Raw genomic sequence first — 26,124 nt, forward strand, 5'->3', positions numbered from 1 at the left:
TTAGCTAACACAACATGCCATTGAAACACAGGAGTGATGGTTGTTGATAATGGGCCTCTATACGCTTTTGTAGATATTCCATAGAAAAATCAGCCGTTTCCAGCTACAATAGTCATTTACAACATTACAATGTCTACACTGTATTTCTGATCATTTTGATATTATTTTAATGGACAAAAATATGTGCTTTTCTTTAAAAAAACATGGAGATTTCTAAGTGACCCCAAACTTTTGAACGGTAGTGTATATATATAGATATATTTATTTAAAATATATTTTCCTTCATAATTTCCCCCTAACCCTACCACCCCTCACCTAATTGGAGTAAACTAATGGACAACAACACTTAGGCTTCTACTTCCAGCTTTTTGTTTTTAATCCCACAATTCAGCTACCCTCAACCCCTCCCATCTATCTCTGAAGACCATCCAGTTTTGTTTTTGACATATGTTTTTAACTGTGTTGTTTCACAAAAGTTCTGAACCTACAGTATATAAATATATTTACGGACACAGTAGATTTGACATAGTTATCTTGTTGTTTTTAGTCCCACCAGTCAGCTCCACTCACCATCTCCCATCTATCTCTGAACAGCATCTTGTTGTGATTTGAAGAGGGTAGTCCATAAGTGCAGATGAAGGATATCAAGGATCTGAAAATATTCTTTATGGAGGAATGGTCTAAGATCCCACCCAATGTGTTCTTCAATCTCATAAAAAGTTTTAGTAAACGTCTCTGTGCCATTATCCTCAGGGTATGAGGTATTGAAAGGGATTGAAAAAGGGGTGCCAATACATATGAGCCCTATCTTTTTGAGAGAGAAAATATTACTTGTTTCACAAAATCTCTTTCTCTGAGCAATTGTATTAATATAAAATAATATAGTTTCCCTTTTTTTTGCAACCTATATAGCTCAGTATTTGAATCATTTATTTTTTACAGTCTTTTTTTCGCTCATCTTAATCAAGGGTGCTAATAACTTTGGACCTGAGTGTGTGCGTGTCTGTGTGTATGTGCTTACGTGTGCATGTGTGTGTGTGTGTGTGCATGTATGCCTGTGTACATGCGTGTGCGTGTGTCTGTAGGGTCACGTACACTGAACCCTCTCAGCGCCAGTCTGCAGGCTATCCTATCAGTCATGCTCCATGTTTCATAAAGTATTCTGATGAGACCGGGATGGATGGTTTAGAATTCAGCAGTGTGTCATAGCTAGTAATGATGGAGGATTGATGGTTTAGAGATCCCCATGCGTCATCACACTACATCAGTTACTCTGATGAAGTAGGCCAGATACCATATTATCCACAATGCATCACACTGGATAACGAGACCAAAGTCTGACTCTGAAAGGAGTTGTGTGTCAAAAGAAAATATTATTTCCAAACAATCACACAAAGACAAAAAAAAGCACCCAAACATAACATGTGATGTAATTCTGTTTCCCTTCTTGGCTGGTTGTGATTGGAGGAGAGAGTAGCGTGGTCATGCAGTTGCTTTGTTAATCTCCTGTTTACGTCCAACTATCTAATCCTCATTCACTTTCCAGTCCCCTCTAACATAGTTCCATAGTTCTGAAGCAAAGTGTCTGTGGGCCCACGTGTCATTCCTATGACCTTGTCTAGCTCTTGCTACAAACGCACAATGCTCCCAAATTCCTCCAAATCCCGTTTTGTGAATACCTCCATTCTGCCCGCGCTGTCAGTATTCCCAGTTTTCCAGGATTAGGGCGGCCGCTAAACCGTGTCTAAGTGACAATTCCACTTTGGTGCTTGCGCAATGCGATTATAGGGAATGATCTTCATGTCGCAGTGGATGTATAAGAGCAGAGCAGAGGAGAGAGAACAAACAGAGACGCCAGTCATTCTCAGTCTCAGGAGCCGGTGACTCCCACCCGCCTTCCTCCTCTACTCCTCTCACCGTCTTTTACTAGTCTTCTCTTTCTCCCTATATTTTTCTGTTTTGGGGGATTTTTCCACTTTAAAAAAAAATTCTTATTATTTTTGCAGCGCTGTCAGTCTTTCTCTCGCTATGTACTCCCATACAGTAGGTTGCAAATGGCAGGAATAACTCGTGAAAACGGCCCAGGTTAACAGGGTTTTTAGTACCTCTAAGGAGCTGTAATATATGGTGGACATGTAACCTCCACACAGGGCTACCAATGAAAGGGTAACATCAACACACACACGTGCAGGCATGCGCACACACACACACACACACACACACACACACACACACACACACACACACACACACACACACACACACACACACACACACACACACTAAACTCAGTTCATTTGAAGTGGGAAGCATGTCCTTTTTCATTTGCTTGTTGATGATGCATCTAGGTGACTACGTTTTGATGTTGAAAGTGGAAGATGATGTTTCATGTTTTCTAAGAAGAACTACAGAGAAAACTGAGGCTTTGCGAACGGATGAGTTCTGGAAAGGGGAGCAGGCTGAGAAACTCTTTCAAACTGCTTCCAAAGTGTCTCACTCTGCAGACCAGAGCTCCACTGCATTATTCAGTCCTATTTAAATAAGTGTGTTGAGGCCTCTTGCACCAAGGCTGGACCTGCACTGAACTCACTGCACTGCACACTCAGTAGTGCACACTGCTTGAATATATCATGTTACATATGAAGGAGACTGGTATCACACAATACATTTAGACCTTAGTGCCTTCTCCATTATCTACATCTCTATTGAGAGAGGGACAATGTCGTAGTGTAGATGATTAGGGTTGTCTCTTTGAGAAACACGGTGTGCCCAAGTTTTCGATTGCTGTGCAAATGTAGATTTGCTCTGTGTCTGCAGCGAGTCATTGTGTTGATGAGTATCTAGCTGAGCGCTTGCTTGGTGATATTAGGCAGGCACACAGCTGTGTACTCTGTCTCTCGTTTCTTACACGGTGGGAGATTTCCTTTTTCATTTCCGCAGGGGAGAAAGACACATGCACGGCAGCATCCCAAACAGATTTAATAACTGAACCATGGTTATCGTTTATGTGGTGTGTGTCTGAGTGGCTGTGATTCGGTGCATGTATTTATGAAGCAATATGTGGTTTTGTGGGGGGTGGGTGGGAGTGTTTGTGTCATGTGTGGCAAATCAGTTCATCTCATCTCTAGTAGAGAGCCAGGATCTAGGGAGAACAAAGGAACTGAAGGAAAAATCTCCCCCTCCTGGTCAAAGGCTGAACTAACTCTATCACTGTGTGTGTGTGTGTGTGTGTGTGTGTGTGTGTGTGTGTGTGTGTGTGTGTGTGTGTGTGTGTGTGTGTGTGTGTGTGTGTGTGTGTGTGTGTGTGTGTGTGTGTGTGTGTGTGTGTGTGTGTGTGTGTGTGTTTGCGTGTTTGCGTGTTTGCGTGCGTGCGTGCATCTATTGCCAATGTGTTTCTGTGTTTCTATTCATTTAGATAAAGATAGTGGGGTCCAGGCCATATTCCTTCACTTATACTCATATGTGTGCATGTGTAACATTTATTAAACGCTTTGTGAATTTCACCAGGTTTATTTACATTGTGTCAAGTTTAAGCATGACTGCGTTCTTGGCAATACGGACATGTTTCTATTTTTCCCTGCAAACCTAACAGATGGGGGTTGGGGGATCATGATATTTGTGCGCTACAAATGTTTGTTATGTTTCTCTTTTGGATACAGATGAGAAGTGAAACATTAAGGCAGGATCCTCGAAGTCGCCCCCAGTCTCTCTCACACACACAACCCAGAAAACTAACGGTATAGTAAAATCCCTGAATATACATGTCTCAATGTGTTACGTAGCTATACATGTCGTCTCAGTCTCCCTCAGCGTCTCCCTATAAGTGTGTAACAGTGTGTCACTGGCAATAGTGTCACTGACATTGTGTGTACGTAATAGGTCGTCCTTGTGGGGTCCCCGTCCTTGGTGCATGGTAGTGCTCGTCAGAATGGGGAAATGAGGGAGGGCTGGGGGGGAATAGGAGGGAGGCAGCATGTGTGTCACCAGGGGGGGGGGTTAGAGAATATATTATGCTGTGGAGCTCTTACCCCGCTGGAGGTGGTCCCAAGGGGACTGTAAATCTACCGGACACCACCTGTGTCCCCAGCCACTCCGAGAGCCAATCAAAGAGCCTGTTATAGGCGTGGTGGAGGTTTGGACAGCCTATCAGAGTGATTACTGCCGATGCCTGTTGTGTGGATATCCAATCAAACAGCCAACCATAGCCTTGGTTTTAATGGCATGGTTAGTTTCCTGGCCTTTATATTGCTAAAGCAATCCATTTGTTGGATTAAATGTAGTCGTTTTATGCAATAACTCAATTTATATTAGCCACACACACACACACTCACGCAGACATGCACGCAAGCACGCACACAACACATGCGCACACACCCCAGCTAGCACATAACGTTCTGAGAACCATATGTTGCTTAGAGCTTAGAGCTTGGTGACAGCGTGGTTGTGCCTATGCTTATTTTGCATACAACCTTCCCATAACATTTCCTACAGGTTTCCTCATGGTTCTATTTCAAGTCATGCTCTCAAGTTGTCCAGAGAACGTTAAGAAACAACGTTCTTCTGTGGGAATTCCAGGACTTCAGCATAATGTTTTCTGGAGGTTTCCTCATCGTTCTATTTAAAGTAATGTTCTTAGAAGATTGAACACGTACAAACACACAGGTGTGATAATTCTACAGTGGTCCCTGCAGCGTGCGCTCAAACCGGTGGGATTAGAACACTTATTTAGAACGTCCAGTTACGGCGGATGCAACAGTCAGCGTTTGAGCTGGGCACTGTTTTTTTTACAGGAACAAGTTGCATAAACACAGTCTTTACAATGTTATGTCCTCAATGTGAGCAGTGTAGCTACAGCATAACACAATCCTCATCTAAACCGGAAGATGTAGGCTACGTTAGCCGTAGCGCTAACTGAAGAAAGAGTGACCTAACACAAGCTGTCATATTTAGCTATCTCTTGGCTGACAGAATCCATAATATGAATTAGCTAATAGCAATTACTATTTGCATTTCACTTATAAAATCAAAAGTAATCCGATGCTGGGTAGTTTGTGTGCTCCGCCATGTTTGTTTGAAACAAGGTTACAAGATGAGTTGTGTCTGTTTGCAGTATGCATGTTGAAGGGGGTGTGTCGTCTACCTTCATTCACTTCCAACATTCACTTCCGGAAGTTTACTCGAAAGACGAATGAACCATCCCTTCACCTCGTTTTGTTATAACATCTTTGGTCTGACAGACATATACGTGACAACCAAAATGCATTGTATGATGTCAACAAACATGGCGCCACACATACTGTAGCTGGCAATTAGCTTAGCATTAACTCATCATAATCAGTACAACCTTCAGAAACTTATTTTACACACATCATATGTGTCAATTACAATCTATGCAAGAATCGGAATGCATGATTTGTCACCAGTACTTGAATTCATGAATTAAACACCAAATACATTATGTTCCATACATACTGTGTGCTACAGTAGAAACAACAGCATGATATACAGAAGCTATAATGATAATGTAATAAGGTACTTACTTTGATTGAAACGCACACATGTCCGAAGTTATAATTAGTAAGGAAAAACAACAATGAAGGCCAGCCAGAAAATTTGCCGGGGGGGGGGAATGTTGTGCAAGTTCTGAAGTTCTGTTCTGACTGGAGATATGCAAATGTCTGCACACTTGATCTGGGGAAACACTGGGGAAGTGCTTGGGCCCTCGTCGAAGAGAGAAGTTTGTCCGGCTCAGTAATACCCCAAACGTAAATTGTCGTCAACAGCGAAATGAGCTACTTCTATGTGAATTAATGAGGAGGCGGGAACACACCTCAATTCAAACGGTTGTTCGAAAATAAAACTTGTTAGAAAATAATTAGAAATTGACAAGTTGAAACATAGCCTATACTGTAGATAATTAACAGGCAGCATGCCTTGGTTTGAGTTAACTTTCCTGTTGCGTAACAATCACATTTTGGAACAGTGAGTACAGTCTGACATCCTGCACATAGAAAAACTCACGCTGCGGTGACTGTTAGAGATATTTGGAACTCACGCAAAGGTTAAGAAAACTTTCCATCAAAACCACAAGAAAGCAGTAGCAGAGTTAGCAAAGTGTTATTTTAAAACATATACATTCCCTTCTCAGCATTAACAAAACTCTCTCTATCCTCTATCTTCTGAAGTGTGTTCAGGTGTGTTGGCCGCGCCCACTAATTGGCCACACCTGATCTTAATGAATGCTTGTTTCCTTTCAATTGGGTCCGTTTGAATGGACAAAAACATTTACAGCTTTGTATGAGTTTAAAAAAAAACATGGCATGGTAGCTCCATCCTTCTGGCGCAATGGACTAATTCCATGGATAGAGAGCAGACGACCATAGGTTCAAATTTCACTGATGCCATACAACACTGAAATAGAAAAGTGTTTGCATGATTAATGCCTAATCAAATGAATTTCCTGTCTGTGCTTAGTGTTCTCAACATTTACCCTAAGTGTTATGAAGTGTTATTGAAACATGTTCTCAGAATGTTTTTTTAATTACCTTCAAATAGCCTATAATTTCCATTCTAAACATTAATAAAACCTGCCAGGAAGACTTTCAGGGAACCATAGAGAAGGGTTTTCAGAAACTCCCTGCAACCTAAAAAAAAATTACCTTCCCAGAACTGGCTAAATGTTCAGTTTTAACGGTCAGGAAACGTGTGGCTTTGTTCCCAGAACCAATGGGAAACCGAAAACTTACGTTCGCACAACTTCCAAGGAACCACATTTTCTAGCTGACACACACACACACACACACACACACACACACACACACACACACACACACACACACACACACACACACACACACACACACACACACACACACACACACACACACACACACACACACACACACACACACACAGTTTCCCATTCCCAAGTCAGCGCATATCTAGTCCAAGCACTCAGCCTCACTCCTGCCTGTGAGAGGGTTTTGTTGGCTTGTTTGTGTATCAAATCCTCTACGTACTTTTCTCCCTGCAGCTAAACTAGTAACCCAGACACTTGCATGCATGCTGAATTCCAATTAGGTTCAGCTCTGCAGCTACAATACCACACTGTTGTCTGTTTATTTTACTAAAGATAGTGTGCTTGGTCTTTTCCGAGAGGTCACTTTTCCTTATGCACGGTTATTCTGATATGAATATGATAGCTAAAATATTACTTTCATGTCTTTCTTTCAATTTTACATAAGCCATGAACGTAGATAGACACCAATGTGATTTCAGCCATGGTACAATGCTAGTTTTCATTCCAGTTATTTTGCTGTCACAGTGCAATAGCTAATTATGTGATTCTGAGTCATTGCGGGCATTGTGTCATTGTTTTCCATGTTAGTGAGTTTTGAGTTTGGTTACTCTGTCTGCAGCTATATCAGCGGGGTGTTTGTGTGAGCGCCGTGTCCTGGTTTTTGTCTTGTTCCTCTTCCTGTGCCTCTGGTCCCGCCCCTGTCCTACTTACTCCAGAAACGAGGGGAGAGCAGAGCAGATTTGGAAATAAATTATTAAATGCTAGTTGGATTAAATACTGGGAGCAATTCATCTCTCATAGTGGATAAATGTGTGTGTAGTTCTGCTATCGTGTGTATGTGTGTTTGCACACGGGCGTGTGGTGTGTGTGTGCGTGAGGTTTAAGAACTCCTCCAATCTATCTCTGTGAATAATTTGTGGTTATGAAAAATATATTATAGGAACAGGCAATTGGCCCTGCAATATTACAAGAGTTATTGGTTTAGTCTGCATGACTTCCCCTCATACAGGAAGTGTACCGTACATCCTTACACATTTCTCACTGCTCACATTTCTCCATCCCCTCTTCCTCTCCCTTCCTCTCCCCATTTCTGCTCTCTTCCCCCTTTCTCCCTCTGTCGTTGTCTCTCCACCTCTCTCATTCTCTCTCCCTTGCGCCCCTTCCCCTCTCTCATTCTACTGTATTTCTACCTCCCCTTTCTGTCCCACTCTCTCACTCGACTCCCTCTCTCTCTTCCTCCCTTCCTCCCCCCTCTCTCGACCCCTCCCACTGTATCACTATCTTCGTCATTAGCGTGATGCTGCAGTAGGGTGGGGTTCTGCTAATAGCATTGTTATAACACGGTCCTGCATAGTCGCTCTGTTACAGAAGCTCACAGAACGCTGTACCTCTGCTGCTCTGCTCTTACAGCAGGCATGGGATACATAGAGAAGGCCATAGAGCTGGGGAAGATGGGTCACTTTGTGGTACAGAAAGGGTATTTCTTCTGTTAGAAAAAGTACTGTCCATAACCGAGGCACATTACTAAAGACAGTAAGGCAGCATATACAGTCAGGTCCAACATTTTTTGCACCTTTGATAAAGATGAGGATAAAATACTGTATAAAATAAATAATACAAATAATGAGCTATATTTATGGTCCAAAAAAATTGAAAATATTATTTTGTACTAATACAATTGGTCAGAAAAAAAAAAGTTATAATTGTTTCTTTAAAAAAGATAGGTATCAAAAATATTGGTACCCCTGTTTTCAATACCTTTCAGTACTTCACCTTGAAAGGATAACAGCACTGAGACTTTTTCAAAAATGTTTTATGAGTTGAACACATTGCGAGGGATCTTAGATCATTCCTCCAGATCCTTGATATTCTTCATCTGCGCTTAAGGACTGTGTTCTTCAATTCAACCCACAGGTTTTCAATGGGGTTCAAGTCTGGAGACTAAGATGGCCATAGCAAAATGTTGATTTTGTGGTAAATTAACCATGTCTTTGTGGATTTTGATTCGTGCTTGGGGTTATTTTCTTGGTTGAAGATCCACTTGCAGTCAAGTTTCAGCCTCCTGGCAGAGGCAACCAGGTTTTGGGCTAAAATGTTCTGGTACTGGGTAAAGTTCATGATGCCTTTGACAAGGACCCTAGGACCAGTGGAATAGTGATGGGGGAAAAAATATTGCAATATTATTTTGGAGAATATTATATTGATATGTTGACTCCAAGTATCGATTTGTACAAAAATAAATAAAAAACAATGCTTTTATTTTGCTAGGTAGCGTTAGCCAGTGCTAGTCGGCTGCACCTGCGCCAAAACTCCGGTATTTTTCATCCTATAGCTTGTTCTCCATCTTCTTTTTAAAAACGGAGCCGACATGTTTTCAGCACTTTAACTTCCATGACTGATCAAAACCAATTCCCAATTCCCAGCCCTGCAGTGGAAACCAAATAGCCCCATAACATCAAAAAACACCACCATATTTTACAGTAGGTGTCACGTTCCTGACCTGTTTTCCTTGTTTTTGTATGTGTTTAGTTGGTCAGGGCGTGAGTTGGGGTGGGCATTCTATGTTATGTGTTTCTATGTTGGGTTAAATGTGTTGCCTGATATGGTTCTCAATTAGGGGCAGGTGTTTGACGTTTCCTCTGATTGAGAACCATATTTAGGTAGGCTGTTCTCACTGTTTGTTTGTGGGTGATTGTTCCTGTGTCTGTGTCTGTCGCACCACACGGGACTGTTTCGTTTTCGTTCGTTTGGTTAGTCTGTTCCTGTTCGTGCGTTCTTCGTGTTATATTGTAAGTTCTCATGTTCAGGTCTGTCTACGTCGTTTTGTTGTTTTGTAATCTATTCAAGTGTTCTTCGTGTTTTCGTCTTGTTTAAATAAATTCATTATGTCTGCATACAACGCTGCGTTTTGGTCCGATCCCTACTCCGAGAGCAACCGTTACAGTAGGAATGGGGTTATTTTTGACATATGCTTCCTTTTTCCAAAGCCAAACCTACCACTGGTGTGCGTGGCCTAAGAGCTCTATTTTCATGTCATCTGACCATAGAACTGGTTCCAATCCAGGTGCCAATGTGGTTTAGCAAACTCCAGGAGTCTACATTTGTTGACAGCTTGGAACTATAAGGTTATATCTGCATTTTTGTCAAACTTGACTTATTGACATAGCCTTGTTCTGTTAATTGTTCTCTACCTATATAGTACTCTAAATACCCCAATTCATGTTGTTCATGGTGACACCATTCAAACCAATAAGGGTTCAGAACTTCAAAGTCAATTACCTCAGAATCAGCTTTTTGCAGATGGAACCTAGTTTTTTCCCCGTTTTTTTTATATGTAGAATAATCTGTATACATACAAGAAATATACAGATAGACAATGATAACATATACTAGGGGGTACAACACATTACAGATTATACAAAGACCTTAAAAGAAACACACATATTGATTGTTTTAACAGCTTTCTTATTAGAAAAATGCTGAACGGTCCTGCTTGAATTCCTTATAGAAAACACGGAAGAGGGGTTTTTTATTACTGAATTTACATTTATGAATATGAAATTTTGCCATTAGCACAATTAGATTTATGAGGTCAAATTATTTTTCTTCATCTTTATTAAAGTTAAGGAAACCGAGCAGCACATTCTTCCATAACAAACAAAAGTCATCAAGAATATTAACAATTATAAAACTGTGAATATCTTTTCATAATTGTTTTACATGTAGACAATGCCAAAATAAATGCCTAACTGTTTCTGGATGCTCAACACAAAAAGTACAGTCAATGTTCATGTCTTTTTTGAGTTTCTTCAGGTAATGATTCGCAGGGTAATACTTATGGATCATTCTGAAAGAGACCTCTTTGACCTTGTTAACAAGCAAGTTTTTGTGTGGTAACAACCAGACTTTTTCCCAACAGATATTAGCGACCAATGTATTCCAGTAACTTGTGACATAAGGAATGGATACAATATCCCTTTGAAATAAAGCACGTTGTCCTGATGGAGAAAGGAGAATCACATTTTCCCTATTGGAGAGTCGACTGGATTAAGCGAGGGTAGGTTAAGAAGGTTAGGTCTTGCTACACCTCTAAATAACATGAGAGTTCCAGATGGAATAGCATCAACTATTCCACTCTAGGTGTTACAGGGATATTGCAACGAGATAAGAATTCCTCATAGGGCCTTCCGGGTGGCGCAGTGGTCTAGGGCACTGCATCGCTGTGCTAACTGCGCCACCAGAGTCTCTGGGTTCGCGCCCAGGCTCTGTCGCAGCCGGCCGCGACCGGGAGGTCCGTGGGGCGACGCACAATTGGCATAGCGTCGTCCGGGTTAGGGAGGGTTTGGCCGGTAGGGATATCCTTGTCTCATCGCGCTCCAGCGACTCCTGTGGCGGGCCGGGCGCAGTGCGCGCTAACCAAGGGGGCCAGGTACACGGTGTTTCCTCCGACACATTGGTGCGGCTGGCTTCCGGGTTGGAGGCGCGCTGTGTTAAGAAGCAGTGCGGCTTGGTTGGGTTGTGCTTCGGAGGACGCATGGCTTTCGACCTTCGTCTCTCCCGAGCCCGTACGGGAGTTGTAGCGATGAGACAAGATAGTAATTACTAGCGATTGGATACCACGAAAATTGGGGAGAAAATGGGATAAAAATTATTTTAAAAAATAAAATAAAAAATAAAAGAATTCCTCATAATTGAGTAACAATCCTTCTGTATTAAAAAGTTGACTCACCAGTAGGATATGATTATTGAACCAGTTCTTAAAAAATAAAGACTTGTTTCTATTCAAAATGTCCTTATTGTTCCAAATGAAATACCTATGCAGGGGTAAATTATGTTTATATATTAACGACCACGCTAACAATACTTGTCCAAGAAACGCAGAAAATTTTGCAGGAATTGTATCACTGTTATAGTTACCAAGTAACATACAATTGAGGCCACCAAAACGGGAGAAGATATAATGATGGATGAAATTCAAAATTGAAGTTGGATTCTTTAAGAAATGTTTAGCCCAATGTATTGTTAAAAGTATTATTCAAAGTAGGAAAACAGATGGAACCTAGTCCCAAGCTCTCGATTTGTTGGACGACATAAAATAGAGCTCCCGTACCTACTGTAAAATATAGTGGTGGAGCTTTGATGCTATGGGTCTATTTTGCTTCCGCTGGTTCTGGTACCCTTCTTAAGGTCAACGGCATCATGAACTTGACTAAGTACCAGAACATTTTAGCCAAAAACCTGGTTGCCTCTGCCAGGAGGCTGAAACTTGACTGCAAGTGGATTTTCCAGTAAGCAAGTACACATCAAAATCCACAAAGAAATTGTTAATTGACTACAAAATCAACATTTTGCTATGGCCATCTGTCTCTGGACAAGAACCCCATTGAAAACCTGTAGTTTGAATTGAAGAGGGCAGTCCATAAGCGCAGCAGAAAGATATCAGTGACCTGGAAAGATTCTGTGTCGATGAATGGTCTAAGATCGCACCCAATGTGTTCTCCAATCTCATAAAACATTGTACAGTGCCATTATCCTCGCACGGTGAGCGATTGAAAGGTATTGAAAACAGGGGTGGCAATAACTTTGAGCCCTATCTTTTTGAAAGAAAAAAAAGATTATTCATTAAACAAAATATATGTCTCAGAGCAATTGGATTAGTATAAAATAGTATCATTTTCTATTTTGTTTAGCGTACAGTATAGCTCAGTATTTGCTCATCTTAATTAAGGGTGCCAATAATTTTGGACCTGACTGTATTTGTATATCATGTAGCTGCTGCTCCTACATACTGTGATAACCTGGAGAGAAATACACAGACAAAGTGGTGTGTGTCTGTATCAGTATCTGACCTCATAAAGGGATGTGGTTACTGTATGGTGGGGCGTCTCTGGTGCCTTGGCTTAGTGAGGGTGCAGGGGGCTGGGCAGGCGGAGTGAGCAGGTCAGCCTCTCTGATGGGGTGTTGGGGTGGAGAAGGGAGCTGCTAGCTTCTGCTGCCACAGCAAATATGCTGCTGCGGAGCTACATTACCTATGCATGAGCAGGCCAGCTGCAGCTGTGTGTGTGTGTGTGTGTGTGTGTGTGTGTGTGTGTGTGTGTGTGTGTGTGTGTGTGTGTGTGTGTGTGTGTGTGTGTGTGTGTGTGTGTGTGTGTGTGTGTGTGTGTGTGTGTGTGTGTGTGTGTGTGTGTGTGCAGTATTTTGTATGCGGTATCTTTGGGTGTGTGTGATTGTTCTTGTTCGGGTGTCACATCGTGGCGAGTAGGCTTTGTGCTCAGAGATGACAGGGCAGTGTGAATATGAACAGAAGCAGATAGGAATCTCACTCTGAAAAGGAGAGCTGTGTAGAAAGGAGGAGATCCAGAAGGAATTGTGTTTTCATTCATCCTCTTCTCTGCCCTGAAAATAAGCCTTCAGCCATGTATGTGTTACCGTGTGTGTGTGTGTGTGTGTGTGTGTGTGTGTGTGTGTGTGTGTGTGTGTGTGTGTGTGTGTGTGTGTGTGTGTGTGTGTGTGTGTGTGCGTGCGTATTTGAGCATGTGTGCTCCCTCATGGTGAGATGTGGTTGCCATGGAGACCGGAGAGCTGTGCAGAACGAAAGCGGAAGAGAAGGGGGAGGGGGGAACTCGCCTGCGAGTGTGTTCTGCTCACACCCCTCCCCCGTCCCACCTTCATATGCTTACACAGACACACTCTCTCACACACAAATGCACACACCAACATACACACTCAAGCACAAACATCCAAAGGAAGAGAAGTGCACGCCCATACACTCAGCAGTATGAAACAGAGGGTTTTTGGTTCACAAATGAAAATCATCATTAATAGGCTTCTCGTCCCCCTTCTCCTCCCAGACACGCCCCAATGTCAAGATGCACAGGCACACACTACTCATTAACCCCCCCACCAAACCTCCCTTCATACCCACCCTCTAGCTTTATCTCTCTCTGCCCCCTCCTGGTTAATAAGATAGAGAGACAGAAAGAGGCAGAGTTAACCACTAGATTCGACATGCACCACTTGTCTACATTCAGGAAGCAAACATTATGTCTCTTCATTGACCAACTGTTTACGAGTTATTAATGATGTAGTAGCGCATTCAATTATCATACCCTCCGCAAATGTGAGATCTCATTAAAAGGAAATGTAATGAGGAATTAGGAATGAAATGGGATTAATAATTTGGGTGATTCCATGAAGCAGAGTTTCAATGTCATTGGTTTCTTATACCCCTGTATGTGTGTATTAGCAAAGACAGTACAGTATGAAAATAGGCTAAAACTGCTTCTCCATTGGAAATCCCCGATCCAACTTGTAGATGATGTCATGGCGACGTTGGCTAGCTAAGCTCATGCTTAGAAACACATAAGAGCCAAACTGCGTATGTGCAGGCCGTCAAATCAGAAAGCACTCCTTCGATATAAGGTTGTTCTGGATGAAAGTGTAAACGTGTCAGTTTGTCACTTTCTCGAGGTTGGAGTAACAACACGTTCAGCTACTTCAGACATTGGCCCGAATCTAGGTTGTGCCTTTAGATTTAGAGAAAATGAATGACTAAGGAAGACTTTTTTCACTTCTCTCATTGACTCCTCAAATCCCAAACCCCGGCCTGGTCTGTTTGGTCTGCTTCGCAAGCTTTCCCGGAAGTCTTGCGATGTTGCGCCTCTGGGTTTAGAAACTCTGTGGTATTAGTTTAGGAGTTTTTAATAGTGTGTGTGTGTGTGTGTGTGTGTGTGTGTGTGTGTGTGTGTGTGTGTGTGTGTGTGTGTGTGTGTGTGTGTGTGTGTGTGTGTGTGTGTGTGTGTGTGTGTGTGTGTGTGTGTGTCGTCTTAATTGCTTCATTGACCTCTCTGCGGATCCTCTACCGGCCCAGCCCTGCAGTAGCCAGCACTGGGAGAGGAAATGATGTGGTTGGTCTGTGACATCAGCATATTTCACACCTCAGAGGAGTAATCAATCTCACATGGCAAAACCTTACTGAGCATGCTCTGTTTAGGACCTGACACTGCACTCAGGGTGGCTCAATGGCAGAGATGGATACGGGCCTCCAAGGCCATCTATGAGTGGATATGACTGGATATGGGTCAGCTAGCATTTTGTTTACCATAGTGGGTTAATCAAAACATCATTAGTTACATTTTTTACTACTTGAAGAGCAATGATAGTATGTGCAGCTTGCCATTTAGCATCCTTTTGCTGGAATAGTGTTTAAACTACAAGACAGGCGATTGATAGATCTCTAAGCGCTGTGTTGATATGAATATGAAACCCCTTTTCCCTGGTAAACCGCTACAACTTCATAATAAGCGTTCATTATTGGCTTTCAGGACATACTATTGTTTGTACCCTCTGTGCATCTGAAAGTGGGATATGAAAGCAGCTCTTCTTCTTTGAGTTTCATTTGTTAGAGAGTAGTTCAGCTGTGTGTAAGCAGTTCAGTTTGGTTTTAGCTGTGTGTTTGCTAGAGAGTGTCGTTCTGCTGTGTGTAAGCAGTTCAGTTTGGTTTTAGCTGTGTGTTTGTTGGATAGTGTAGTTCTGCTGTGTGTAAGCAGTTCAGTTTGGTTTTAGCTGTGTGTTTGTTAGGGAGTGTCGTTCTGCTGTGTGTAAGCAGTTCAGTTTGGTTTTAGCTGTGTGTTTGTTAGAGAGTGTAGTTCTGCTGTGTGTAAGCAGTTCAGTTTGGTTTTAGCTGTGTGTTTGTTAGAGAGTGTCGTTCTGCTGTGTGTAAGCAGTTCAGTTTGGTTTTAGCTGTGTGTTTGTTAGAGAGTGTAGTTCTGCTGTGTGTAAGCAGTTCAGTTTGGTTTTAGCTGTGTGTTTGTTGGATAGTGTAGTGATTTTTGTCTTTAGCTCAGCCAGAGTGGGTCAGGGTTCAACAGGATGGTCAGTAGACTTTGACCCATAACCTCAGTCCCAAATCGGTGGATTCCACGCTGTCTCAGAGAGCAGGTAGTGTGTCTGTTGTGTGTTTGTGTGTTTGTGTAAGAGAGAGTGCGTAGGTGCGTGCAAACATTATTCATTCCTGTGCACATAACCCTATACTGTTATGTTTTTGCTCTCGTCACTCCTATTGTGACCTAGAAATCCTCTGATCGGAGACCTGCAAAGCTATTCTTGTTATTGGGCATAGGGGGAAGACGATTATGACTCAGAATCTGATGATTATTAGTATTTCAAATCATGTTTCCCACTGAATGGAAATGGGACAGGAGGCACACAGGGCCTAATCCTGGGATTACAAACAGCCCAACGTCCGTAAGCTCATAACCGCTGTCTCTGTGGAGATGCAGGGTAACACCAGAAAAATCTACCAAAATACCCAGAAATCTGTAGGAGTGCAGAGCACAGTGGGAGTGCAGAGCACAGCCGGCCCTGCATCAATGAACAGAGTATCACAACGCAGGCAGGCCCCCTTTGTGGCCCACTTATGCCCGTCACTGTGTGTGTGTGTGTGTGTGTGTGTGTGTGTGTGTGTGTGTGTGTGTGTGTGTGTGTGTGTGTGTGTGTGTGTGTGTGTGTGCGTGCGCGTGCGCGTGTGCGTGTGTGCATGTGTGTGTGCAAACCTCAGTTTGCGTGTGTGTGTGTGCATTTGTGTCTCTAATGCTAATTACTTCATTGACCCCTCTGCGGATCCTCTACCGGCCCAGCCCTGCAGTAGCCAGCACTGGGAGAGGAAGTGATGTGGTTGGTCTGTGACATCAGCATATTTCATACCTCAGAGGAGTAATCAATCTCCCACGGCACAACCCTACTGAGCATGCTCTGTTTAAGGCCTGACGCTAGACTCCAGTCAGGAGGGGTCAATGCCAGAGATGGATATAAGCCTCCAATGCCATCTATCAGTGGCCGGATATGGGTCATCTAGCATTTAGTTTACTGTACAGTAGTGTGTGGATCGAAACATCATTAGTTATTAGTGATTTCTTGAAAAGCAATGCGATATTATTTCCATTCATTTATCCTATTTTTGTTTGGATAAAAAGCACAAGACAGGGCTTTAATGTCGATAGGTCACTAAGCACTGCATAGATTTGAATACAGATGTAAGATCCTAATTTACGCCAGTTTGCCACAGCAGGAAATTAACCCAGCCGCAACAGGAAAGTTATCCTGCAACATGGCGAACACAGTAAGATCCTACATCTGTATGAAATCCCTTTTCCCTGCTGAGCTGCTACAAAGTACTCATTATTGTTTTTTTAGGGCTAACTATTGGTCGTCCGCCTGTGCGTCTGAAAGTGTGAATATGAAAGCAGCTCTTCTGCAACAAACAACATTTTGTTTGTTGGAGAGTGTAGTTCAGCTGTGTGTAAGTAGTCGATTGCGACTGTCCTACGTACATCTCACTAGTTGGTATTCAGATGTACCTTATGAGGGAGTGTAACAGGCTTTGCAGGTGTGGTTCCCTTGTGCGTTCTGAATAAGTGTAATTAAAATGGCGGAAATCCTCCCACCTGCTGGCCAACATTCAGTAGGGGTTTCAGTGCATTTATCTTAGGCATTTTGATTCACTCTGAAAATTGCCACATTCAATTCTTCAACCCATGGTGAAGTTGCAAGATTAGTGTACGTAGGGTTATAATAGGGATAATAGTGTACAATAGTAGTCTATACCCTCCTTTATTATCTGCACTAAACATGGAACTATGTGATGACACAAGTATTGGGCCATACGTATGGTTCAAACTGTTAGGGCTTAGTCTGCGCTCCGCTCCATAGTCATTTAGTTAGCCTACATGTATTTTGTTCTGTATTATCGCACTGTTACTAATGAACCTCAGCAACAACCCCATGGCTGTGACGGCGTTTAGAGGAAGCAAAGGAAGGGAAACAAAACAATGGGATTAAATGGAATGATAATGTAGGCTATACCAACTGAAGGGAACTAACAGTAAAGTGGCAGTTGAATATGCGCTGTTATTAGGCCTACCGAAGGTCGACACTGATCGTGGCTAATATTTAACGTGATAGAAATAGGAAACAGAAAAGTTCAGGGCAGCCTATAATTAAGTCATTTGAGAGTAAAACAAGCGTCATTTATGTCTACAATTCCTTTATCCAAACGGATTACTTATGTTCCTAGCTCTTATCAATAGCTCTTACCAAGTTGTAAATTACAGTGCATGGAGAATGGTGATATTTTTTTCCGGAAGAAATCAAGTGGATGCTTTTTCCACTTGGAACCGGCAGGTTCGCTTGACCTGACTCATGGTATCCTCACGTGTAAAGGTGGTGGAATTATGGGGGAATGAAGTCAAGGTCAGAATACTGTGTATCTGTAGACACACCTCTGCCACACATTCATTTATTCCATCTCCACCCAAAACGAATAGTGGGTGAACATCACACTAATCTAATGCCTAAGTTCAAGGTCTGAATATGCAGAGAGTGAAAAGTGCATAAAGAGGGAGTTATGTTCCATTTACACTCGCTTAACTCCAGTCGGAATCGGGCCCATAGGTTTTAGCTGTGTTTCTGTTTGTTAGATAGAGTAGTATGTAAGTTTAGTGCATTTGGGTCAGGGGTCCATGTGTGTGTGTGTCACACACACAAACTCACACATCCTGACTTTTGTTTTTCCATGGAGCGTGACTGAGTTTTTAAATATGATTATTATTATTAGCAGTAGTAGTATTACTATTTATTACACTTCCATAGTGCTTTTCATAACAGAAAAAGTTCTCAAAGCGCTTCAAAGGTAAAAAATAAAAATAAGAATAAATACACATTATGAGTAGCTTAGCAAAAGCTAGCTAGGTCAACCGATAGAGGCCAAGTCTTTGAGGGTATGTATCCTCCAAAGATGAAGAGAGACAGTTCATGGCTTGATCAGAGGGAGGTGGTCAGGGAGATGGTTGATGTAGATTGATTGTCTGGTGACATTCATGTCGAGGGCTACTCTGGGAACCAGCCTGAGTCGTGTAGCTACTGGCCTTCTCCTTCACAATGCATGGCACCCACTTGGGTGATGCTTCAGCAGCTCTGGGCACCAGAGAGCTCACCACATACAGTTCAGAATAGTAGCCAGTCCTCCTCACTACGAGCCCTCTGCCTCAGCACTGCATTCTTCCACTACATCTCCCATTCCTCTCAAGCCAAGCGACTGGTCAAATAATGTTCTCAAAAGATCAGGAGCTAGCAGCCAGGTGAACCAAAAAATGCTGGTATTGTGTCCAGATGCATCATTCAAACAAAAACATTAGCCGCAGCCAAGCCAAAAAGAGTTGACCTGCCATTCAGTCTGTGGGTGAAAATATACAGTACCTGTCAAATGTTTGGACACACCTACTCATTCCAGGGTTTTTCTTTATTTTTACTATTTTCTATATTGTAGAATAATAGTGAAGAAATCAAAACTATGAAATAACACATATGGAATCATGTAGTAACCACCCCTACCTTGTCACAACACAACTGATTGGCTCAAACGCATTAAGGAGGAAAGAAATTCCACAAATGAACTTTTAACAAGGTACACCTGTTAATTGAAATGCAGGTGAAATGCAGGTGTCTATCTCATGAAGCTGGTTGAGAGAATGCCAAGAATGTGCAACGCTGTCATCAATTGGCTACTTTGAAGAATCTCAAATATAAAACACATTTTGATTCATTTAACACTTTTTTGGTTACTACATGATTCCATATATGTTATTTCATAGTTTTGATCTCTTCACTATTATTCTAAAATGTAAAAAATAAAGAAAAACTCTTGAATGAGTAGGTGTATCCAAACTTTTGACTGGTATTGTATATATATTCAATAAAGACTCAATGTTATTTATCAAAAACAAAACAGCTGATTAAAAACAACACTTCAAAATAACAAACTATGTACATAATGTATTGATAGAAGCTCTACTTAGTCTGCCAATAGGGCGTCATGGCAACGGTATAGGCTACTGGTGCTGTAAGCGATTCAATTTCTTCTGGAAAATACACTTCACTTCCAGATATTCACGTTCATGGTTGTTATTTGTTCATATTTGATTATTGGATTCGTGCTTTCTAGAACTTGCATTATACACTCGATCCGCTGGGTTTTGAAGGCACTTTTGTATGTTGCCCTTTTCACCACTTGTCGTCACTGTTGACCGTTAGTGTGAGAAATGTTCACCTATCTTGGTCCCTCCCGGTTTCAGAGGGTGGGGAGATATTTTGTGGCTTTGTTACAAAGAGACACAGGACGTGAGAGAGACTAGTCGGAGAATAGATCAGTCTGTTTATACCGTCTACAAATGTACTCGGATTTGCCAAATACCTTATTCAAAACCTTGATTTTTAAAACATAATTTCATCTCTTTGGATCTATGCTTGGCACACGTTCGATGGAAATATGTCTTTACCAAATAGAAAGAGCTCTATTGTGACGTATTTAGTGCTTGTGCTGCTGGAGTGTTACTGGGAAGCGGTGTCTGGGCAGCTCTCCTACTCCGTCTCAGAGGAGGTAAACCCGGGGACTTCTGTGGGAAATATCGCTAAGGATCTAAACCTCAATGTTCTGGAGTTGGAGTCTCGTATGTTTCAGATTGTCACCGGATCCAAGAGAAAGTATTTCGCGGTAAATCTAAAGACTGGTGTTCTATATGTGAATGAGATAATAAATAGAGAGGAGCTCTGTGCGAAGGTTCCGAAATGTACTGTCAGTGTAGAGGCCATTATCAACAATCCGTTGAAGCTTTACCGTGTAGAAATTAATATTTTAGATACAAATGATAATGCACCGACTTTCACTGCTAAATCACAAAGTATAGACATTGCAGAGAGCACGTTGTCTGGGGTTAAATTCCCCCTACTATCGGCCTATGATAATGATGTGGGGAAGAACGGTATCAATACATACAAGCTTAGTACTAATGAACATTTTTCCTTAGTGTTGTATAAAGGAGAAGAGAGTGTGTCTGCTGAGTTAGTGCTGCAGAAAGCTTTAGACCGAGAGAAACAGCCTGTGATCCAGCTCACACTGACCGCTGTAGACGGAGGAAACCCTCCGAAGTCTGGTACTTCAGACATAATAATTCATGTGCTGGATAATAATGACAACACCCCGGTGTTTACAAAATCCTTGTATAAGACTCGAATTTTGGAAAATGTGCCGATTGGGACAACGTTATTAACTCTTAACGCGACAGACCCAGATGAAGGAAGGAACAGTGACATTGTATATACTCTGAACAAAGAAGATCAGGACCATGTACTAGATGTTTTCCATCTTGACCCAAATACAGGGACTTTAACAATTAAAGGCGATATAGATTTTGAGGAACACCCTGCCTTTGAGATCCGTGCTCAGGCGAGTGACAGAGGCCAGCCCCCGATGGCAGCGCACTGTAAAGTGCTGGTAGAAGTGGTGGATCTCAACGACAATGCTCCTGAGATCACTGTGACGTCACTCTTAGACACAGTGAAGGAGGACGCCAAGGTTGGCACTGCCATTGCTCTCGTGTCAGTCCTCGATAAAGATGGTGGGAAAAATGGAGTTGTCCGTTGTGAGGTTGAGAATAAGGTCCCTTTTAAATTGGAGACAAACTATAAAAACTATTATTCGTTAGTTGTAGATGGGCCTCTTGACAGAGAGAGTGCTTCTCAGTATAATGTCACCATCACAGCTACGGATGAAGGGACCCCGCCTCTCTCCAGCACCCGCGTTATTACTGTTAACCTTTATGACGTGAATGACAACGCTCCTCGCTTCTCAGAACCCGTTATTAATGTTTATGTGAAAGAGAACAGTCTGGTAGGTGAGATAATCACAACAGTGTCTGCAGTTGATGTTGACGTCAGTGAAAATAGTCATGTGACCTACTCATTCTTAGAGAGTAACAGCAACTCAGTACCGCTGTCTACAATGGTCAATATAAACTCAGTCACAGGAGATATAGTCAGTCTTCAGTCTTTTAACTATGAGGAGATAAAAAAGTTCCAGTTTAAAGTTCAGGCCACAGACTCTGGTATTCCTCCGCTCAGCAGCAACGTGACTGTGAACGTTTTTATTCTGGATGAGAATGACAACAGTCCTGGGATTCTCGCGCCCTATTCTGATCACGGCTCCGTTAACTCTGAGAACATTCCCTATTCTGCTGAAGCGGGCTACTTTGTGGCCAAGATCAGGGCTGTAGACTCCGACTCTGGCTACAATGCGTTGCTTTCTTATCACATCTCTGAGCCCAAGGGAACCAACCTCTTCCGAATCGGAACCAGCACCGGAGAACTTAGGATTAAGAGGCGAATGAGTGAGAATGACCTGAAAACTCACCCGTTGGTCGTGTTGGTTTCTGATAACGGAGAACCCTCACTGTCAGCGACTGTGTCTATTGATGTAGTGGTGGTTGAAAGTACAGGTGAAATCCAGACTGAATCCAGAAACGTACCAAGAAAGGAGGAGAGCTTCTCTGATTTAAACTTGTATTTGCTGATCGCCATTGCCTCGGTGTCAGTGATATTTTTCCTGTGCCTGATCAGTTTAATAGCTGTAAAATGCTTCAGAACAGATGACAGTTTCAAAAGGTACGGCGCCCCAATGATCACCACACACCCTGACGGGAGCTGGTCTTACTCTAAATCTACTCAGCAGTATGACGTGTGTTTCAGCTCAGACACACTGAAGAGTGACGTAGTGGTTTTCCCCGCACCGTATCCACCTGCAGATGCAGAACTGATCAGTATTAATGGAAATGACACGTTGAGCAGGACTCAAACATTACCCAACAAAGACAAGGTAAGGAACATAGTTTTCACTTAACCCAGATATCAATTAGTCTCATATCCTTTAATTATACTTTTTTACTGTCTTTTTTGTACCTCTTATTAATGTCTTTGTATGACGTTGACCTTTCTTTCTCATTTGAATGTTCAATGAAATAACATAGATCTTGCCTGTAAAAGTTCAAATGTTTTACTGTTCTCGCGCTGTGAAGAGAAGCACATGGGTGCTATCCATGGTGCTGACAATCATCAAAGTCTTCCCCTGCGTGATTTTGCCAGTTATTTGAAGTAATGTTGTGAATACGTTTTTTTGCTATAATTAGCAGACATTTTAGCAGACATTTTTCATATGAAATATAGCACATAAATGTGTCGTTGTCATGCTTATATTGTGTTTTGATGGGTGTCATTGTGATATTCGGAGTTGGTGTATGCTTGTGCATTCACCACCTGGCGTCACTATTGACCATGGCATTAAGATATTATATTCGAGTCTCGAGGCCCCTCCCAGATTCAGAGGGTGGGAAGACTTTTCAGGGCTTTGTTACAAAGAGACCCAGGACGAGAGAGAAACGGAGTGGTCGGAAGCCACATCAGCGTTTACCGTAAAAATATTCAGCTGGATTTTAAACATAATTTTTCGATGCTTTGATTAATTGACGCATAATCGTCTCTTTGGATCTATGCTCGGCTCACGTTCGATAAAATGATGTCTTTACCGAACAGAAGGAGCTCTATTGTGACGTATTTAGTGCTTGTGCTGCTGGAGTGTTACTGGGAAGCGGTGTCCGGGCAGCTCTCCTACTCCGTCTCAGAGGAGGTAAACCCGGGGACATCTGTGGGAAATATCGCTAAGGATCTAAACCTCAATGTCCTGGAGTTGGAGTCTCGTATGTTTCAGATTATCACCGGGTCCAAGAGAAAGTATTTCGAGGTAAATCTAAAGACTGGTGTTCTCTATGTGAATGAGAGAATAGACAGAGAGGAGCTCTGTGCGAAGTCTTCGAAATGTACAGTCATCGTAGAGGCCGTTATAAACAATCCGTTGAAGCTTTACCGTGTAGAAATTAACATTTTAGACGTTAATGATAATGATCCGTCTTTTAGAATACATTCTCAAACATTAGACATTGCTGAGAGCACATTACCTGGACTTAGATTCGCTCTGTCAGAGGCCTCTGATGCTGATGTGGGTAAGAATACTGTTAGTACATACAAGCTTAGTCCGAATGAATACTTCTCGCTTGATACACACAAAGGAGGAGGTAGTGTGTCTGCCGAGTTAGTGCTGCAGAAAGCTTTAGACCGAGAGAAACAGCCTGTGATCCAGCTCACACTGACCGCTGTAGATGGAGGAAACCCTCCGAAGTCTGGCACTTCACAGATTATTGTTCATGTTTTGGATAACAATGACAACGCTCCAGTTTTTAGTAATTCATTATATAAGACTCGAATTTTGGAAAATGTGCCCCTCGGTACAACAATCATCACCTTAAATGCCACCGATGTCGATGAAGGTACAAATAGTGAAATTGTGTACTCTCTTAGGAGCAAGGAACAGGACCATTTCTTAGATATTTTTCAAATAGACTCTAAAACAGGTATCATTACAGTTAAAGGGAATATTGACTTCGAGGAACACCCTGCCTTTGAGATCCGTGCTCAGGCGAGTGACAGAGGCCAGCCCCCGATGGCAGCGCACTGTAAAGTGCTGGTAGAAGTGGTGGACCTCAACGACAATGCCCCTGAGATCACTGTGACGTCACTCTTAGACACAGTGAAGGAGGACGCCAAGGTTGGCACTGCCATTGCTCTCGTGTCAGTCCTCGATAAAGATGGTGGGAAAAATGGAGTTGTCCATTGTAAGGTTAAGAATAAGGTCCCTTTTAAATTGGAGACAAATTATAAAAACTATTATTCGTTAGTTGTAGATGGGCCTCTTGACAGAGAGAGTGCTTCTCAGTATAATGTCACCATCACAGCTACGGATGAAGGGACCCCGCCTCTCTCTAGCACCAGCGTTGTTACTGTGCACGTTTCTGATGTGAATGACAACCCTCCTCGCTTCTCAGAACCCGTTATTAATGTTTATGTGAAAGAGAACAGTCAAATAGGCGAGCTAATCACAACAGTGTCTGCAGTTGATGCTGACGTCAGTGAAAATGGTCAGGTGACCTACTCATTCTTAGAGAGTAACAGCAACTCACTACCGCTGTCTACAATGGTCAACATAAACACAGTGACAGGAGATATAGTCAGCCTGCAGTCTTTTAACTATGAGGAGATAAAAACTTTCCAGTTTAAAGTTCAGGCCACAGACTCTGGTGTTCCTCCAATCAGCAGCAACGTGACTATGAACGTTTTTATTCTGGATGAGAATGACAACAGTCCTGGGATTCTCGCGCCCTATTCTGAGCACGGCGCCGTTAATACTGAGAACATTCCCTATTCTGCTGAAGCGGGCTACTTTGTGGCCAAGATCAGGGCTGTAGACTCCGACTCTGGCTACAATGCGCTGCTTTCTTATCACATCTCTGAGCCCAAGGGAACCAACCTTTTCCGAATCGGAACCAGCACCGGTGAACTAAGGACTAAGAGGCGAATGAGTGACATCGACCTGAAAACTCACCAGTTGGTCGTGTTGGTTTCTGATAACGGAGAACCCTCACTGTCAGCGACTGTGTCTATTGACGTAGTGGTGGTTGAAAGTACAGGTGAAATCCAGACTCAATACAGAAACGTACCAAGAAAGGAGGAGAGCTTCTCTGATTTAAACCTGTATTTGCTGATCGCCATTGCCTCGGTGTCAGTGATATTTTTACTGAGCCTCATCAGTTTAATAGCTGTAAAATGCTTCAGGACAGACGACAGTTTCAAAAGGTACGGCGCCCCAGTGATCACCACACACCCTGACGGGAGCTGGTCTTACTCTAAATCTACTCAGCAGTATGACGTGTGTTTCAACTCAGACACACTGAAGAGTGACGTAGTGGTGTTCCCCGCACCGTATCCACCTGCAGATGCAGAACTGATCAGTATTAACGGCAACGAAACGTTTAACAGGAATCAGACATTACCCAACAAAGAGAAGGTAAGAAATACAGTTTTTTCTAAACAGTAATAATTTTCTGTTCATTACTGAACATGTTTTCCTTGTTTTTTCCTTCTCAATGTTTTGATGACGTTGACATTTACTTCACTGTCTCATCTGAATGTTCAGTGAAATAATGGACTTCTTAATTACTTTACACATTTTTAATACGGCTTGGTTTTTACCCGCTGTAAATTCTAACTTTGGTGCACTGCCCATGGTGCTGAAACCCAGCGTGCTCAAACTTTGGTTGTTTACTAGAGCGAATAGCTTTTTTGTCCTTTGTCGGCCTGTATTTTGTAGACCCTGACATGTAGAGCAGAACTTAAATTAAGTTATCAGATATATTATTGTTCAAATGCATAGGTTTTGCATTTGTGTCATAGAATAATGTGATTTTCTGAATAATTATTGTAAGCTCGTTCCGGTACCACGTGGCGTCACTATTGACCGTGGCTTTGAGATGTTATATGTGAGTCTCTAGGCTCCTCCCAGCTTCAGAGGGTGAGGAGATTTCTCGGGGCTTTGTTACAAAGAGAGG

General features: G+C 42.4%; 2 protein-coding genes across 2 annotated transcripts; both read left to right on the top strand.

Annotated features, from left to right (window-relative positions):
- Positions 1 to 20,123: 20,123 nt before the first annotated feature.
- On the top strand, positions 20,124 to 22,529 carry LOC120047040 (protocadherin alpha-4-like). Its single transcript, XM_038992586.1, has one exon. The coding sequence runs from the start codon at positions 20,124 to 20,126 to the stop codon at positions 22,527 to 22,529; it is 2,406 nt and encodes an 801-aa protein (XP_038848514.1).
- Positions 22,530 to 23,198: 669 nt separating this feature from the next.
- Positions 23,199 to 26,091, top strand: LOC120047042 (protocadherin alpha-8-like). Its single transcript, XM_038992587.1, has 2 exons — positions 23,199 to 25,583; positions 26,068 to 26,091. The coding sequence occupies exons 1-2, from the start codon at positions 23,199 to 23,201 to the stop codon at positions 26,089 to 26,091; spliced, it is 2,409 nt and encodes an 802-aa protein (XP_038848515.1).
- Positions 26,092 to 26,124: the final 33 nt, after the last annotated feature.

This window comes from Salvelinus namaycush, chromosome 5, assembly GCF_016432855.1.
Source record: "Salvelinus namaycush isolate Seneca chromosome 5, SaNama_1.0, whole genome shotgun sequence".
NCBI classification, from domain to species: Eukaryota; Metazoa; Chordata; class Actinopteri; order Salmoniformes; family Salmonidae; genus Salvelinus; species Salvelinus namaycush.

Excerpts from the sequence above, each read along its gene's own strand:
- LOC120047042 (XM_038992587.1), top strand. The coding sequence starts at position 23,199 with ATGATGTCTTTACCGAACAGAAGGAGCTCTATTGTGACGTATTTAGTG. Across the intron at positions 25,584-26,067 it reads CATTACCCAACAAAGAGAAG|GCTCCTCCCAGCTTCAGAGG; the intron begins GTAAGAAATACA and ends GTGAGTCTCTAG.
- LOC120047040 (XM_038992586.1), top strand. The coding sequence starts at position 20,124 with ATGTCTTTACCAAATAGAAAGAGCTCTATTGTGACGTATTTAGTGCTT.